The 15437-nt window shown below is 45.7% G+C and overlaps 1 protein-coding gene across 1 annotated transcript in view; it reads right to left on the bottom strand.

Moving 5' to 3' along the window:
* Nucleotides 1-15075, bottom strand: part of LOC143277684 (uncharacterized) — a 65245-nt gene extending 50170 nt beyond the window's left edge. Inside the window, exons 1-2 of the mRNA XM_076582600.1 lie at nucleotides 13927-15075; nucleotides 4506-4736 (exon numbers count right to left, since the gene is read on the bottom strand). Of these exons, the coding sequence (XP_076438715.1) occupies nucleotides 4506-4736; nucleotides 13927-13993 (298 nt within the window). The 5' untranslated portion in view covers nucleotides 13994-15075. The remainder of the gene's footprint in view (nucleotides 1-4505; nucleotides 4737-13926) is intronic.
* Between the last annotated feature and the right edge of the window lie 362 nt (nucleotides 15076-15437).

Here is a 15437-nt window from a genome sequence, read left to right as displayed (position 1 = left end):
TTGTGTGTGTGTGTGTGTGTGTGTGTGTGTGTGTGTGTGTGTGTGTGTGTGTGTGTGTGTGTGTGTGTCTGTGCGTGCGTGTGTGTGTGTGTATGTGTGTGTGTGTGTGATTGTGTGTGTGTGTGTGTGTGTGTGTGTGTGTGTGTGTGCTTGTGTGTGTACGTGTGTGTATGTGTGTGTGTGTGTGTATGTGAGTGTGTGTTTTTAGTGTATGTGTGTGCTTGTGTGTGCTTGTGTGTGCTTGTGTGTGTGTGCTTATAGTGTGTGTGTGTGCGCGTGTGCGTGCGTGTGTGTTTGTGTGTGTGCGCATGTGTGTGTGTTTGTGCGCGCGCTTGCGCATGTGTGTGTGAAAGAGAGAGAGAGAGAGAGAGAGTGTGTGTGTGTGTGTGTGTACGTGTGCCCACGCATGTGTGTACGCAGTGCTTACAAGAGCCCCGTGCATTACATCGTTGAAACACAGACAGTAAAAGACATCCCTGTTGTAACAGACTGGACAGGATACAGAAGGGATGAAGAGATACCATGACCGTTAAATAACACACAGGATGATGACTAACATCATCACTGTGTCTGCGTGGTGAAGCATAAAGAGACACGGGCGCAACAGCCGAGTGGTTAAAGCGTTGGACTTTCAAATCTGAGGGTCCCGGGTTCGAGTCACGGTAACGGCGCCTGGTGGGTAAAGGGTGGAGATTTTTCCCATCTTCCAGGTCAACATATTATGTGCAGACCTGCTGGTGCCTGAACACCCCTTCGTGTGCATACGCACGCAGAAGATCAAATACGCACGTTAAAGATATCTGTAACCCATGTCAGTGTTCGGTGGGTTATGGAGACACCCTGCATTGCATGAACCACGACAGAATCATCGGCAAGTCGATGTTGGTCGTGTAACGGAAAAAAACAACAACAAACAAACAAAACAAAAAAACAAACAAAAAAAAAACAAACAAACAAACACGTTCATCGTATCTGTTACACAAACAGTCGGATGCTTACCACATCGAAGCAACGTAATTGTCATTCAGACATCTGTGAACGTAGACAGCAAACAAACAAACAAACAAAAAAACAATGACTGACAAAAACAAGGACGACGACGACGAGGAGGAGGAGGATGACGATGACGATGAGGCCGATGATGATGATGAGTAAGCTGGGTGAAGAAGGAAGCAGTGTAAACTCGCTTTAAGCTGAGAGCAACCACTCAGTTTCATTTCCGGGCTGTAGTGGTGTGATGTGAAAGGGGAAGCAGAGACCCCTGTACAATGTAGCCAAGCCAAGAGCTGCCAGTACAGTCCTGTTGGTTCTAACAGCTCGCGATACTGGGAGAAGTTTTAAAGGGGGGAGGGGTCAGTTGTACAAGCCAGCCTGAATGCTGCCCCTCTCTGTACTTCATGTTTCGATAGGAAGGGGGAAGGGGTGTTGGGAGGGGGGGCGGTTTTGGGGGGGGGGCCGAAGGATGGTTGGGGGGCGGGGGAGGGGAGGGGGGAGGGTCAGTATACGTTGGTCTGAAACAACCCCTCCCTTGTCACATCTTTAATAAGGAGGGGGGGGGGGTGTTGTTCAAGCTGATATAATTATCATTATGGCGCCAATTTTACCATCTAATTTTATCATTTTAAAGCTGATATGAAAATTGAGTATTTTGTTAAACTAATAACATGTAGAGCCAAGTACGAGTACTTCTAAACGTCGTATGAAGTGAAAAGGACTTCATTTTGAAAAAAAAAAGTAAAGACTGAACATTTTCACGTTTCATCAAGGGTATTAACTCTCATGGTTTATTATTTTTAACTGTGAATTCCGACTGATTTTGTTGATATCTTTATGGCAGTTTGGGGTATAATCCAGTAAGTGATGAGGCGTTCACAAATCTTTTTCTGAATAAATATTTAACGGTCTCCTTCTCCAACTTTCCATCACATGTTATTGTGTATTGTTGATTGAATATTGGATTGAACGGGCAGGTCAACTACTTGAAACAAAACGTCGCCCTTCGAGTTTGTGAGCACGCGCTTTGAACATGTATAAATATGTGTATGCAATTGATTTTTGCCCATGACCTTCAGGGATCAGCCAGTAGATCTATAAAGTCCACTCGTAGTACTGATTTTAGTATTTTCAGAAAAAGACCACTTGGGCGAAAGAACATAGTGAAAGCCCTGTACACAGAGTAAAACACACAAGCTTTTTATGTATTGAGTATGATTTCAAAATGTAATGTTTAAGATGAGAAAGATCAGTTTAAAACCCCCCTAGCATTAGTTTCAGTTTCAGTAGCTCAAGGAGGCGTCAATGCGTTCGGACAAAACCACATACGCTACACCACATCTGCCAAGCAGATGCCTGACCAGCAGCATAACCCAACGCGCTTAGTCAGGCCTAGCATTAATTACCGATTAATTTCCCTTTTTTACTATCTACACCAAAGACATGCAAAATAAATAAAAATTCCATGCTTAGCAAAAGAAGTTCCTGTTTGAACAAAAAATGATAAAAATGACTGCTCTTGATGCTGTGTCAGAATATCAGATCAAAGTGCCAAGTTTAGAGAATAAAAAATATAAATATAACAGTAAATTCAGTTTGCGTATAATCTGGCTTCTTTTTAATTTTTTTTTTTTTTTGGTGCCCATCTCAGAGGTACAATGTTGTTTTAAACAAGATCACTGGAAAGAACTGAGTTTTTCCTATTTTTATGCCAAATTTGGTGCCAACTGACAAAGCACTTGCAGAGAAAATGGCAATGTTAAAGTTTACCACGGACACACACACACACACACACACACACACACAGAGACAACCGAACACCGGGTTAAAACACAGGCTCACTTTGTTTACACAAGTGAGTCAATAAAATCTTTTGTGACTGGCCGTCTATATGTGCTTGGTCAGTGCGTGGATCTTTTCTATTCTTTAGTACAGGAAATCAGTCATTCTTTTGTACCATTCCCTTTTAACAGACCACTCGATTTACAACACGGCTACACACACACACACACACACACATATATATATATATATATATATGTGTGTGTGTGTGTGTGTGTGTGTGTGTGTGTGTTAAACCCTGTACATAATTATTGCCCCCGTATAACCTAGAGAAAACAGAAAAGAAAATCAAGCACAAGTACAGCCAGTTTCATGCACATAACCCCACCTCCCACCCCCACCCTCAGCACTTTTCCAGCAGGATACTGTGCTCTGTCAGCGGGAAAGTCACAGTGCTTGTTCTTTGTAGTCGATGGAAGTCATTGAGGGAAGGGAGAAGAGAGAGGGTAAAGGAAGAAGAAGAAGGAGACAGAGGGAGATACATAAAAGGAGAGATAGATAGATGGACAAATAGATGGATAGAACACAGAGAGACATACACAAACAGAATAGACAAACACAGACCGACATACCCAGCTACAAACACAGACAGAACAGAGACACAAACACAGACAGAGCAGACAAACAGACCGACATACCTACTTACCTACAAACACAGACATACCAACAAACACAGACAGAAGAGAGAGACAAACACAGACAGAAGAGAGAGACAAACACAGACAGACAGACATACTGACAAACACAGACAGACATACATACAAACACAGACAGACAAACACAGACATACATACTGACGGACAAACACAAACACAGACAGAACAGAGAGACAAACACAAACATACCGATGGACAAACACAGACAGACAAACACAGACAGAACCGAGAGACAAACACAGACATACATACTGACGGACAAACACAGACAGACAGACAAACACAGACAGAACCGAGAGACAAACACAGACGTACATACTGATAAACACAGACACACAGACAAACACAGACAGAACAGAGAGACAAACACAGACGTACATACTGACGGGACAAACACAAACAGACAAACACAGACAGACAGACAGACAGACAAACACAGACAGAACAGACAAACACAGACATACATACTGACGGACAAACACAAACACAGACATACATACTGACGGACAAACACAAACACAGACATACATACTGACGGACAAACACAAACACAGACATACATACTGACGGACAAACACAAACACAGACATACATACTGACGGACAAACACAAACACAGACAGAACAGAGAGACAAACACAAACATACCGATGGACAAACACAGACATACATACAAACACAGACAGACATACAAACACAGACATACATACTGACGGACAAACACAAACACAGACAGAACAGAGAGACAAACACAAACATACCGATGGACAAACACAGACAGACATACAAACACAGACAGAACAGAGAGACAAACACAGACATACATACTGACAGACAAACACGGACAGATCGACAAACACAGACAGAACAGAGAAACAAACACAGACAAACATACCGACGGGCAAACACAGACAGACAGACACAGACAGAACAGAGAGACAAACACAGACAGACCGACCAAGGGACACACAGAGACAGACAGACAGGTCCAGACACACAAGGGGGGATTACTCACAAGCCACCAGCAAGGTGTAGTTGACTGACTGTGTCTCTCCGGTACCCCCCTCACCCTCACACCTGTACACTGTGCCATTATGTGAGCGCTGCACCTTTGGCACGGTCAGTGTGCCATTGGTGGAATGGCCAGGCCACGTGACCGTGCCTGTGGCGGGCTGTGGCAGGCTGCAGCTGCAGGTCAGGGCCGTGTGTTCCAACACGTAGCGTGGACAGCTGATGGTGGGCACGGCTGTCACACACACACACACACACACACACACACACACACTTCTGTTCAACCATCTCAGCAGTGTCACTTAAAAAGGACATCTCCCACCCCACTATATTTTTTTCTGCACAGTAAAGATGTATAGAAATCACAAACACATGAACGAAAAGACAGCTATCTTGCTAGATACATGAGTTTGTCGTGTTGTCTTTGTTTCAAGTGAGGTCAAAGGTCAGAATGATCAACGTCCCATAGCCTCTTCGATCATCGGGGCCGTGGGTTCAAATCCACTGTGTCTAGGTTCGGTATAGGAAGACGGGGCCCAGTCCTCTCCTTCCGCCCCTTCTGTCCGTTCCCCAACTGATCTCAGGTACCCAGTGATACCTGGTGGGGGTTGGGGGGAGGGGGCCGGGGGGGGGGGGGTGATGGGAGTATGGTGCCTTTCCGAAGGACACAATACAATGCCCAAAAGAGGTCTCGAACCCCGACCAGTGGTAAACACCGGGTTAGACGTTCAACGCTCATTGTGTCACGGCTCCTGACCACAAAGTGCAGGGATCTGAACCACCTGCCCCCAGCATGTCACTGTGACGACGGCAAGGCGAGTTGTATGATTCAGCTGTCATGGTCACTCAGCGGTCCGTTGAGTTCATTCTCACTGCAAGGCACACAAAGGCTAATTGCTAGGACAGTAGATACACGTGGCAATACTTGTTGAGGACCAGTAACTAGGACAGTAGATACACGTGGCAATACTTGTTGAGGACCAGTAACTAGGACAGTAGATACACGTGGCAATACCTGTTGAGGACCAGTAACTAGGACAGCAGATACACGTGGCAATACCTGTTGAGGACCAGTAACTAGGACAGCAGATACACGTGGCAATACCTGTTGAGGACCAGTAACTAGGACAGTGGATACACGTGGCAATACTTGTTGAGGACCAGTAACTAGGACAGTAGATACACGTGGCAATACCTGTTGAGGACCAGTAACTAGGACAGTGGATACACGTGGCAATACCTGTTGAGGACCAGTAACTAGGACACTGGATACACGTGGCAATACCTGTTGAGGACCAGTAACTAGGACAGTGGATACACGTGGCAATACCTGTTGAGGACCAGTAACTAGGACACTGGATATACGCGGCAACATCTGTAAAGGACCAATTGACACAATCAAACTGGGCAGTACATCCATCCCTCTTTCCAGCTCAGTCAGGAACCTCGGTGTTGTCCTTGACAACACAATGTCCATGTAAAAAATTATCAGTCAGATATGTCAATCCTGCTACTGCCAATTGCGGCGCATCAGTTCCATTCGGAAATATCTGTCCACTGACGCAACATCTAGACTTGTCGTTTCTCTCATTCTCTCTCGCCTTGCCTACTGTAACTCTCTATTGTCTGGTTTGCCTGCTTCATCCATTCAATCCCTTCAGCGCATACAAAACTCTGCTGCCCGACTCGTTCTCAGAAAGAAAAGATCTGAGCACATCACTCCCTTTTTTTTTCTTTTTTTGCACCATCTCCATTGGTTCCCTGTCCCACACAGAATAAAGTATAAGATCAGCACTCTACGTTATAAATGTATTCACAAATCTGCCCCTTCCAATCTCTGTGGCTGCCTTCACCTCTACACTCCATCTCGCTCTCTACGATCGGCTTCTGATCCACTCTGTTGACGCATACCCAGATTCAAACACTCCACTGTTGGCCGCCGTTCTTTCTCTGTCTCTGAACCTTGCGTTTGGAATGAACTTCCTCTTTCGCTTTGTCGGGTCTCCGCACTCAGCTCTTTCAGGTCTGGCCTTAAAACCCACCTCTTCCCAAGACAGTCTCCCTCCCCTGCCTCTTCTCTGTCTTCACTTTCTCCAGTGTTAAAGTTATGCATGCGTGTGAATGGCTGGTGTGAAAGCGCCCTGCTTTGTCGCTGCGCAAGATTCTGTGCTATATAGATACTATCATCATCATTATTATTGAGGACCAGTCACTACGACAGTGGATGATTCTGTGCTATATAGATACTATCATCATCATTATTATTGAGGACCAGTCACTACGACAGTGGATGATTCTGTGCTATATAGATACTATCATCATCATTATTATTGAGGACCAGTTACTACGACAGTGGATATACGTAGCAAAATGTGCCGGGTAGCTGTGTAGGAAAGAACACAAGAGACATCAATGTGAGAGGCCAGAGGTCACCAAAATGACTTGTAGCAGGTGTCCCCAGAGTCCACCCTGAAATGTACCCAGCAGTCTGGTCACGGCTACCCGCCTTCCCCAGTGAAGCAGTGGCCCAGTGGACACAATCCCCATCTATGTCCTGGATTCCATTTTTACTTTCACTTCACAAGAACCAGATTGGTGGTCTGGGCGCTAGTCCTTCAGGTCCTGGATTCCATTTTACTTCCTCTTCACAAGAACCAGAGTAGTGGCCTGGGCGCTTGTATTTCAGATCCAATATTTGATTTTACCCCACCCCCTCCCCCTACTCCCACCCCTTTACAGCAGCTGTACTGATGGTCGGGGAGGTAAACTACCAGGCCCTACATTCCATTTGTACTCGCTCCAAGAACCAGACTGGTGGTCTGAACGTTAATCTTTCGAGCCCTTCACAACAGCGAGAGTGGTGGCCTGGGTATTAGTCTTTCAGATGATGTGGCGACACGTTTTCCCCTGGGGAGAGTGGCCTGAAGTCCACACACAGGACTGCTGGCGGTGACGAGGCAGAGAAGAGCAGCACACGTTGCCATGGGCAACCTGGCAGCGCGCCGTGTCACGTGACAGACTAGAGCACGTCACGCGGACCTCGCAGCCTTCACGCCGCTTGACGTCAGTCACACTACCAGCTAGGGAATATCGCGTGACAACCAAATCAATACTGTTGCCCAGATCCGATGTTTATTTCCAATTGAATGCTGGCGGTGCTGTGGGCTTCTGTGTGTGTTTCACAGTGAGAGGCAAAACTCCACACTCCACACTCCAGTCAGGTGGTGGAGACGTGAGGCTGAGCGGTGACACATTCACAGACTGAGCGCTGACACATTCACAGACTGAGCGCTGACACATTCACAGACTGAGCGCTGACACATTCACAGACTGAGCGCTGACACATTCACAGACTGAGCGCTGACATTCACAGACTGAGCGCTGACACATTCACAGACTGAGCGCTGACACATTCACAGACTGAGCGCTGACACATTCATCGGAGATGGACCGTGCATGGTGGACATGGTAGACACACAGTGCAACAAAGCCTGCCAATGAGTTGTAAATCTGACTGCAGTGATACAATCTGTTCGTTCCTTTGTCGCCGTCTTTGTGTGTGTGTGTGTGTGTGTGTGTGTGTGTAATATGTGTGTGTGTGTGTGGTGTGGTGTGTGTGCTTGTGTGTGTAATGTGTGTGTGTGTGTGTGTGTGTGTGTGTGTGTGTGTGTAATAATGATAATAATGGATATTTGTTGAGCGTTTTCCTCCCTTAAAGAGAACTCAAAGCGCTTTACAATCAACATCAAACACACACACACACACACACACACACACACACACACACACACACAAGCAATAACTCACAAAAGAAAGAAGAAAAATAATGATTTAGCGCACAATAATATAAAACAGAATCAGAGACTACGCGTATTACATAATTACACACACACACACACACACACACACACACACACACACACACACACACACACACACACACACACACACACACACACAATAACACCGAAAGAGAGAGGGAGTTTGCATGGCTTATAACGGAAAAGGTATGGAAGGTCTGTGGATAGGCGTTTTCAAAAAGATGTTTTCAGACCAGTTTTGAAAGACTGAAATGAAGGAGAGTAATAATAATAATAATAATAATAATAATGGTATTTATACACCGTTGAATCTTGTGCATAGACAAATCAAACCGCTTTCGCACCAGTCATTCACACGCATGCATAACTCTAAAAACTGGAGAAACTGAAGACAAGGAAGAGGCAAGGAAGGGAGGCTATTTTGGGAAGAGTTGGGTTTTAAGGCCAGACTTGAAAGAGCTGAGTGTGGAGACTTGACGAAGCGAAAGAGGAAGTTCATTCCAAATGCAAGGTCCAGAGACAGAGAAAGAACGGCGGCCAACTGTCGCGAGTTTGAATCTGGGTATGCGTAAGCAGAGTGGATCCGAAGCTGATCGTAGTGAGCAAGATGGAGTGTAGAGGTGAAGGCAGCCATAGAGATAGGAAAGGGGCTTATTTGTGAATACATTTATAACATAGAGTGCTGATCTTGTACTTTATTCTGTGTGAGACAGGGAGCCAGTGGAGATGTTGCAAAAGAGGAGTGATGTGCTCTGATCTTTTCTTTCTGAGGACGAGTCGGGCAGCAGAGTTTTGTATGCGCTGAAGGGACTGAATGGATGAAGCAGGCGAACCAGACAATAGAGAATTACAGTAGTCAAGGCGAGGGAGAATGAGAGAAACGACAAGTCTAGATGTTGCGTCAATGGACAGATATTTCCGGATGGAACTGATGCGCCGCAATTGACGGTAGCAGGACTGACATGTCTGACTGATAAATTTTTGCATGGACAGTGTGTTGTCAAGGACGACGCCGAGGTTCCTGACTGAACTGGAAAGAGGGAAGGATGTACTGCCAAGTTTGACTGTGTCAGTTGTGATGGAAGAGAGTTTTCGTTTAGTTCCTATGATCATTGCTTCAGTTTTGTACGCGTTCAATTGTAACTTATTTAGAGTCATCCAATTTTGAAAGTCCAGGAATCAGTTGGATGTTTCTTCCAAGAGCGACGGCAGCTTTTCGGGGGTATCACTCTTCTGGAGTTGAGTGTCATCAGCGTAAGAATGATGACTGACATTATGGCAGTTGATAATTTCAGCGAGAGGAGCAGTGTACAGTGTGAAGAGCACTGGGCCTAAAACAGATCCCTGTGGGACTCCATGTTCAATTTTAACGGGTTCAGACTGGAAATTATCAACAATGACAGACTGGAATCGATCAGTAAGATAAGGATTGAACCAGTTTAGAACAGTGCCGTTGATACCAAATGTAAAATGAAGACGGGAAAGAAGGATTGAATGGTCTATCGTGTCAAAGGCGGCTGACAAGTCGAGAAGAGTGAGAAGGGAGATCTGTCCTGAGTCGGACGCTAGCAGTAGGTTATTCAGAATGTGAAGGAGAGTGGTTTCGGTGCTGTGGTCAGCACGATAGGCAGACTGAAATGGGTGGATGAGGTTTGTTGAAACAAAGGTGACTGTTGAGCTGCTTCAGGACAGCTTTTTCAAGGAGTTTGGACAGGAATGGAAGATTAGAAACTGGTTGATAGTTTTTCAAAATGTTTGCGTCATGGTTGGATTTCTTCAGAAGAGGCCGGACGATTGCAGTTTTGAAAGTGGATGGAAACGTTCCAGTGAGAAGGGATGAGTTGACAATATTGGTGATTGTGGGGAGAAGCTGTGAGACACACTGGGAAAAGACAGAGGCTGGTATAGGACCTAGCTCACAGGATTTTATTGTCATTTCTTTCAGGATTTCATGGACTTCTGTTTCAGTTAATGGATTAAAGGAATGGAGAGGAGTGCCGTTGAATTGAGGATCAGGATGAGCAGGTTGGAAGGCATTTGGTCTAAGATGATAGGGATATTTTGGAGTTTGTCGAAAAAGAAAGAGGAGAAGACATTGGGGAGTTCAGTTAAAGTGTAGGCAGAAGGACGAGCAGTCTTTTTGGCAGTACCCAGAAGATTTGACATGACAGAGTAAAGAGATTTGGTGGATGTGGCATCCGGAACTTGAGAAGAAAAGAAGTTTGTCTTCGCTGATGAGATCATATGTTTGACTTTATTTGTTTTCGCAAGATTTGATTGTGGACTTTTAGTTTTGTTGATCGCCATCGCCGTTCCAATTTGCGACGTTTGCGTTTTGCAAGTCAAATGTCTTGTGTGTACCATGGGGCGGAAGGTCTATTAGGGAGCATGCGGGTAGTGGGGGGTGCATGTTCGTCCCGCAGTTGAGAGAGGACAGTGTTGTAATGTGTAGAGACATTGGTGCGGGAAGAAATTTTGGAAAGGCGTTCAGCAGCTTGAGAAGAAAAAGCGTTAATGTTGATGGATTTCAGGGTTGCGACGAGTAACGGATATTTTGGTTTGGGTAGGTTTTGAAATACTAAGCAAGAATATGACAGCAGAATGGTCGGAAGAGAGTTCGTCAGTTACAGTCACTAACGCAGTCATGGCATCAGTCATGTGCGATGAGCCAGTCCAACGTATGGCCAGATCTGTGTGTTGGTTCTGTAACGAGCTGAGAGAGAGAATGATTGGACAGAGATAGACATAGGCGTTTGACATCAGTGGAAGTTTGGTTATCGAAATGAAAATTGAAGTCTCCGAGGATGATAAGTTTGCCAGAACGAAGGCTGTAGTAATCAAGTAATGTTTGGAACTCATCGTAAAACAGAGAAGACGTTAGGTTGTTTTTCGACAAGGAGGAGGACGATAGAGACAACAGAAGATGATTGAGTGACCGGGAACATTGAGAGTGACTTCGAGCATTTCAAAAGTATCATGTGGAAAGGCATGGTTATGGGAGAAGGAAAAGGGAAGACTCCAAGATGTCTGTGTAGACGATGGCGATGCCACCTCCACGAGACAGTCGAGGAAGTGACTTGGTTTTGTATCCAGGGGTGTGTGTGTGGGGGGGGGGGGGAAGGGGGGGGGGTCAGTTGTTTAAGTTTGGGTTCGTGGCCTTGTAATTTCAACCAGGTTTCAGTGAGAAATACGATATCAAAGTTATTTTCAAAAATATAATCAGAAATATAGTCAGTCTTTTGATCAGGGCAGACAGATTGAGCATTGAACAGGCAGGCATGAAAGAGATCAGAGGCAGGCTGAGAGAAATCTAATGGTGAAGCAGGTGAGTCAGACAGACAGGCAACGGAAGGAGACGATGGTGACTGAGCAGTGGAGGACAGTGGGAAGGCAGAGAAAGGTCCGGGAGTTGAGACAGGTGTGGAAGGGGTAGAAAGCAGACCAGAGCCAACCACGGGAGATACACATTTTGGAAAAGTGTCAGAGAGGACAGTGTCACGGGAAGTAAAAGAGTCAGCTTGAACATGGATGTTGAGGTTGTCAGTGACAGTCACAGCAACAGCAGGGCTGACATCGGAGACAGGACGATCAGTGCTGGGGACAGAGGTCCACACACGGCGAAGTCTTCCCGCTGTGGTTCCTCGTTTTGTCTTTGTTCTGCCGATGCCCAGGCTGATCATGCGCTGCGTCGTGTCATCGTGTAGTCGGAATTGTTCATGCCCTGCTATATTTGACAGCAACGCTCTGATGTAATTGACGTTCACCATGGTGACAGTAGCAGTGCGAGAGCAGCGGTCGGACGGTAAGAGAGTGCTGGGCACGTGGAAAACGGAGATTATCGTTGGCAGGACGAAGATGGTCGCTGATGCGATAACGAGGGTACGGTGAGTAGCATTCATTGATGTCAGTTTGAAAATTGAAACACTGATATGACGAATATTATTTATCAAATTGTTCAAAAAAGCAAATAAATATGATACAACTGTTCCGACCTTAGGTATCCTGGAAAAACGACGCACACACACATATAAAAAATGTTCAGATCAAAACAGGGGAGCCACAGAATCAACACAAAAAGGCAGAGGCCAACACAGTGCAGCCAGTGGGCTCAAGGGCAGGTTACTCTCTTCAGAGTGGCGAGATCGTGAGGTAAAGTGTTCCACACATATGGAGCTGAATAAGAAAAGGAAGAATCACCGAAGGATCGGGCTTTTAACACGGGGAGCAAGTAGCCGCCGTGAATCGGAAGATGATCTGAGTTGTCAACGGGGTGTGTAGGTTTGAATCAATTCTCTCAGATACTGAGGAGCAGCACCCAAAATGGAGCTGAAGGTGAGAATTGCAACTTTTACTGAATGCGGGCAGAAATTGGTAACCAGTGAAGAGAATGCAGAAGATGAGTGATATTGTCAGTCTTTTTGGTTCTAAAGATTAATCTTGCTCCTGCGTTTTGAACTTTCTGGAGTTTTTGTGTTAAATATCTAGGACAACCAGTGAGGAGTGAGTTAAGCAATCTAGTCAGGACAAGACACGAGAGCACACCAGAGTTTGTGTTGCTTGAGTATGCGTGTGTGTGTGTGTGTGTGTGTGTGTGTGTGTGTGTGCATAACTGAGTGTAAAAGTGTCTCCGAGTACAGCGGTAAATGTCAATGTGGGGTGTGTGTCTGTGCATGCGGACGTGGGTGCGCATATGTAATTTCATAAAAGTAAATGAACGATTGCAGATGATATCTTATTATGACATATTTTAGTTATACGAAAAAAAAATCCACTCATATTGTATCTGGGCTGATTAACATTTTAAAAATACTGTCTCTATTAATTCTATAAAATATTTTGTGATAGAATTTCCGAAGTTGCCAATAGTTTCTGGCATGAGAAAGAGAGAGACAGACAGACAGACAGACAGACAGAACTAGAGAGGGAGAGAGAGGGAGCCAACAGAGAGAGACAGACAGACAGACAGACAGAGACAGAAACAGTGAGAGAGAAGCAGACAGACCGACAGACTGACAAACAGTCAGAAGAGATACACAAAAAGAGAGAAAGAGAATTAAAAGCGAATCGAGTTCTATGTAATCAGAAAGAGAGAAAGATTCAGATTTTTAGAACAACTTAATCATGAACACACTGGTGACGAATCAGCGTGTCACCGACAGGTGAGGTTACTGTTTGTCCTTTGTGTCAGGAAATGTTTAGTATGTATTGTGTTTTCTGTCCGTTTGAAGACATGTGGTCAAATTCAGTCTATTCAGTTAGTTGACTGACAAAGTAGTATGTAGCTGAGTAACGTAAAAATGGCTGGCGTGAACAGACTGTCAGCGAATTTCGCACAAGCCTTTCTTACTGAATCAGGGGGAGGTCACTAACACAGAGGGAAAAGAGAAGAGAACCGAGAACAGATCCTTGACGGATGCCAAGTTTGTGTCTGAATTTTACATTGCACATTACAAGGGAAAACACCATGTTGTTGATTTGTGAGAAAAAGACCTTACAAGAGAAATATGTCTATAAAAGCTCGTTTGAGACAGTGAGTGAGACAGACAGACAGACACACAGAGACACACAGACAGACGGATATACACACAGACAGGTAGCACTCACTGTCACAGCAAACCCCAGACAGCCCCAGGACGAGCCAGGTCCACACCACAACACAGGCCCGTGCCATCAGGCCGTAGTGCCGCTACACTTCCGCTCTGTCATGGACCCAGGTTCAAATCTTCGCACACACACACACACCGTCCACTGACCGCCACAGCTCACTGACCACAGCGACCCCGCTCTCTCCCAGCTGGGAACAGTGTGTGGGGGCCCACTGTTGTCACGCCAAATGCCTGCATCCGTGTGCAGTCCATGGCCACCAAACACTTCGTAGTGTCGACGTCACCGTGACAGCAACACTCAGCCAACACTCCCAGTTCTCTTCGCTCGTCTGTCACTCAGCGACGAACCCGAGAGAGAGGTGTTGAGATGAACACGGTCAGTCCACGTGACGCCACAGCGCTGACTACAGGTGTGCAATGGACATGGTCATTACACGTGACGCCAGAGAGGTGTGCAATGGACATGGTCATTACACGTGACGCCAGAGAGGTGTGCAATGGACATGGTCATTACACGTGACGCCAGACAGCTGCAGGAAGCTCCAAACACCTGTACAGCGGGTGGTTCAGAAATGGCGGGCGGCTGCTCAAGTACAGCAGGTGTGGGAAGGATGTGGAAGAGACTGTGAGCCACGCGGCAGTGTCAGTGTCACTCAATACTCTCTCTCTCATTCTGTGTGTGTGTGTGTGTGTGTGTGTGTGTGTGTGTGTGTGTGTGTGTGTGTGTGTGTGTTTCATCGTGCAAATCCTTTCACAGGAAGATTTGTTTCCCTTTCTTCCTTTCTATATTCCTTTCTTCATGACGTGTGTGTAGTGGATGCCGCCCAACAAGGACAGACTCTCTCCCTCTCTGTGCTCCACTTTCATGGAGGTCAACTTCGTTTGTTTGGTTTTTTTAGTCAGTTCAGGATGTAACCACTGCTCAGTGCTCAGTCCAGGTTATAACCACTGCTCAGTGCTCAGTCCAGGTTATAACCACTGCTCAGTGCTCAGTCCAGGTTATAACCTCTGCTCAGTGCTCAGTACAGGTTATAACCTCTGCTCAGTGCTCAGTCCAAGTTATGACCACTACTCAGTGCTCAGTCCAGGTTATGACCACTGCTCAGTGCTGAGTCCAGGTTATAACCACTGCTCAGTCCAGGTTATGACCGATACTTAGTGCTCAGTCTAGGTTATGACCACTACTCAGTGCTCAGTCCTTGTTATGAACACTGCTCAGTCCAGATTATGACCACTGCTCAATACATATTATAACAACTACTCACTGCTCAGTCCTTGTTATGACCACTGCTCAGTCCAGGCTATAGCCACTACTCAGTGCTCAGTCCAGATTATAACCACTACTCAGTGCTCAGTTTGGTTATAACCACTACTCAGTGTTCAGTCCATGTTATGACCACTGCTAAGTCCAAATTATAACCACTACTCAATGCTCAGTCCAGGTCATAACCACTGCTCAGTGCCCAGTCCAGGTTATAACCACTACTCAATGCTCAGGACAGGTTATAA

Source organism: Babylonia areolata, chromosome 34 (assembly GCF_041734735.1).
Source record: "Babylonia areolata isolate BAREFJ2019XMU chromosome 34, ASM4173473v1, whole genome shotgun sequence".
Taxonomy (NCBI): Eukaryota; Metazoa; Mollusca; class Gastropoda; order Neogastropoda; family Buccinidae; genus Babylonia; species Babylonia areolata.
Note: the sequence above shows the minus strand (reverse complement) of the source record. Positions and strands in the feature narration are given on the sequence as shown.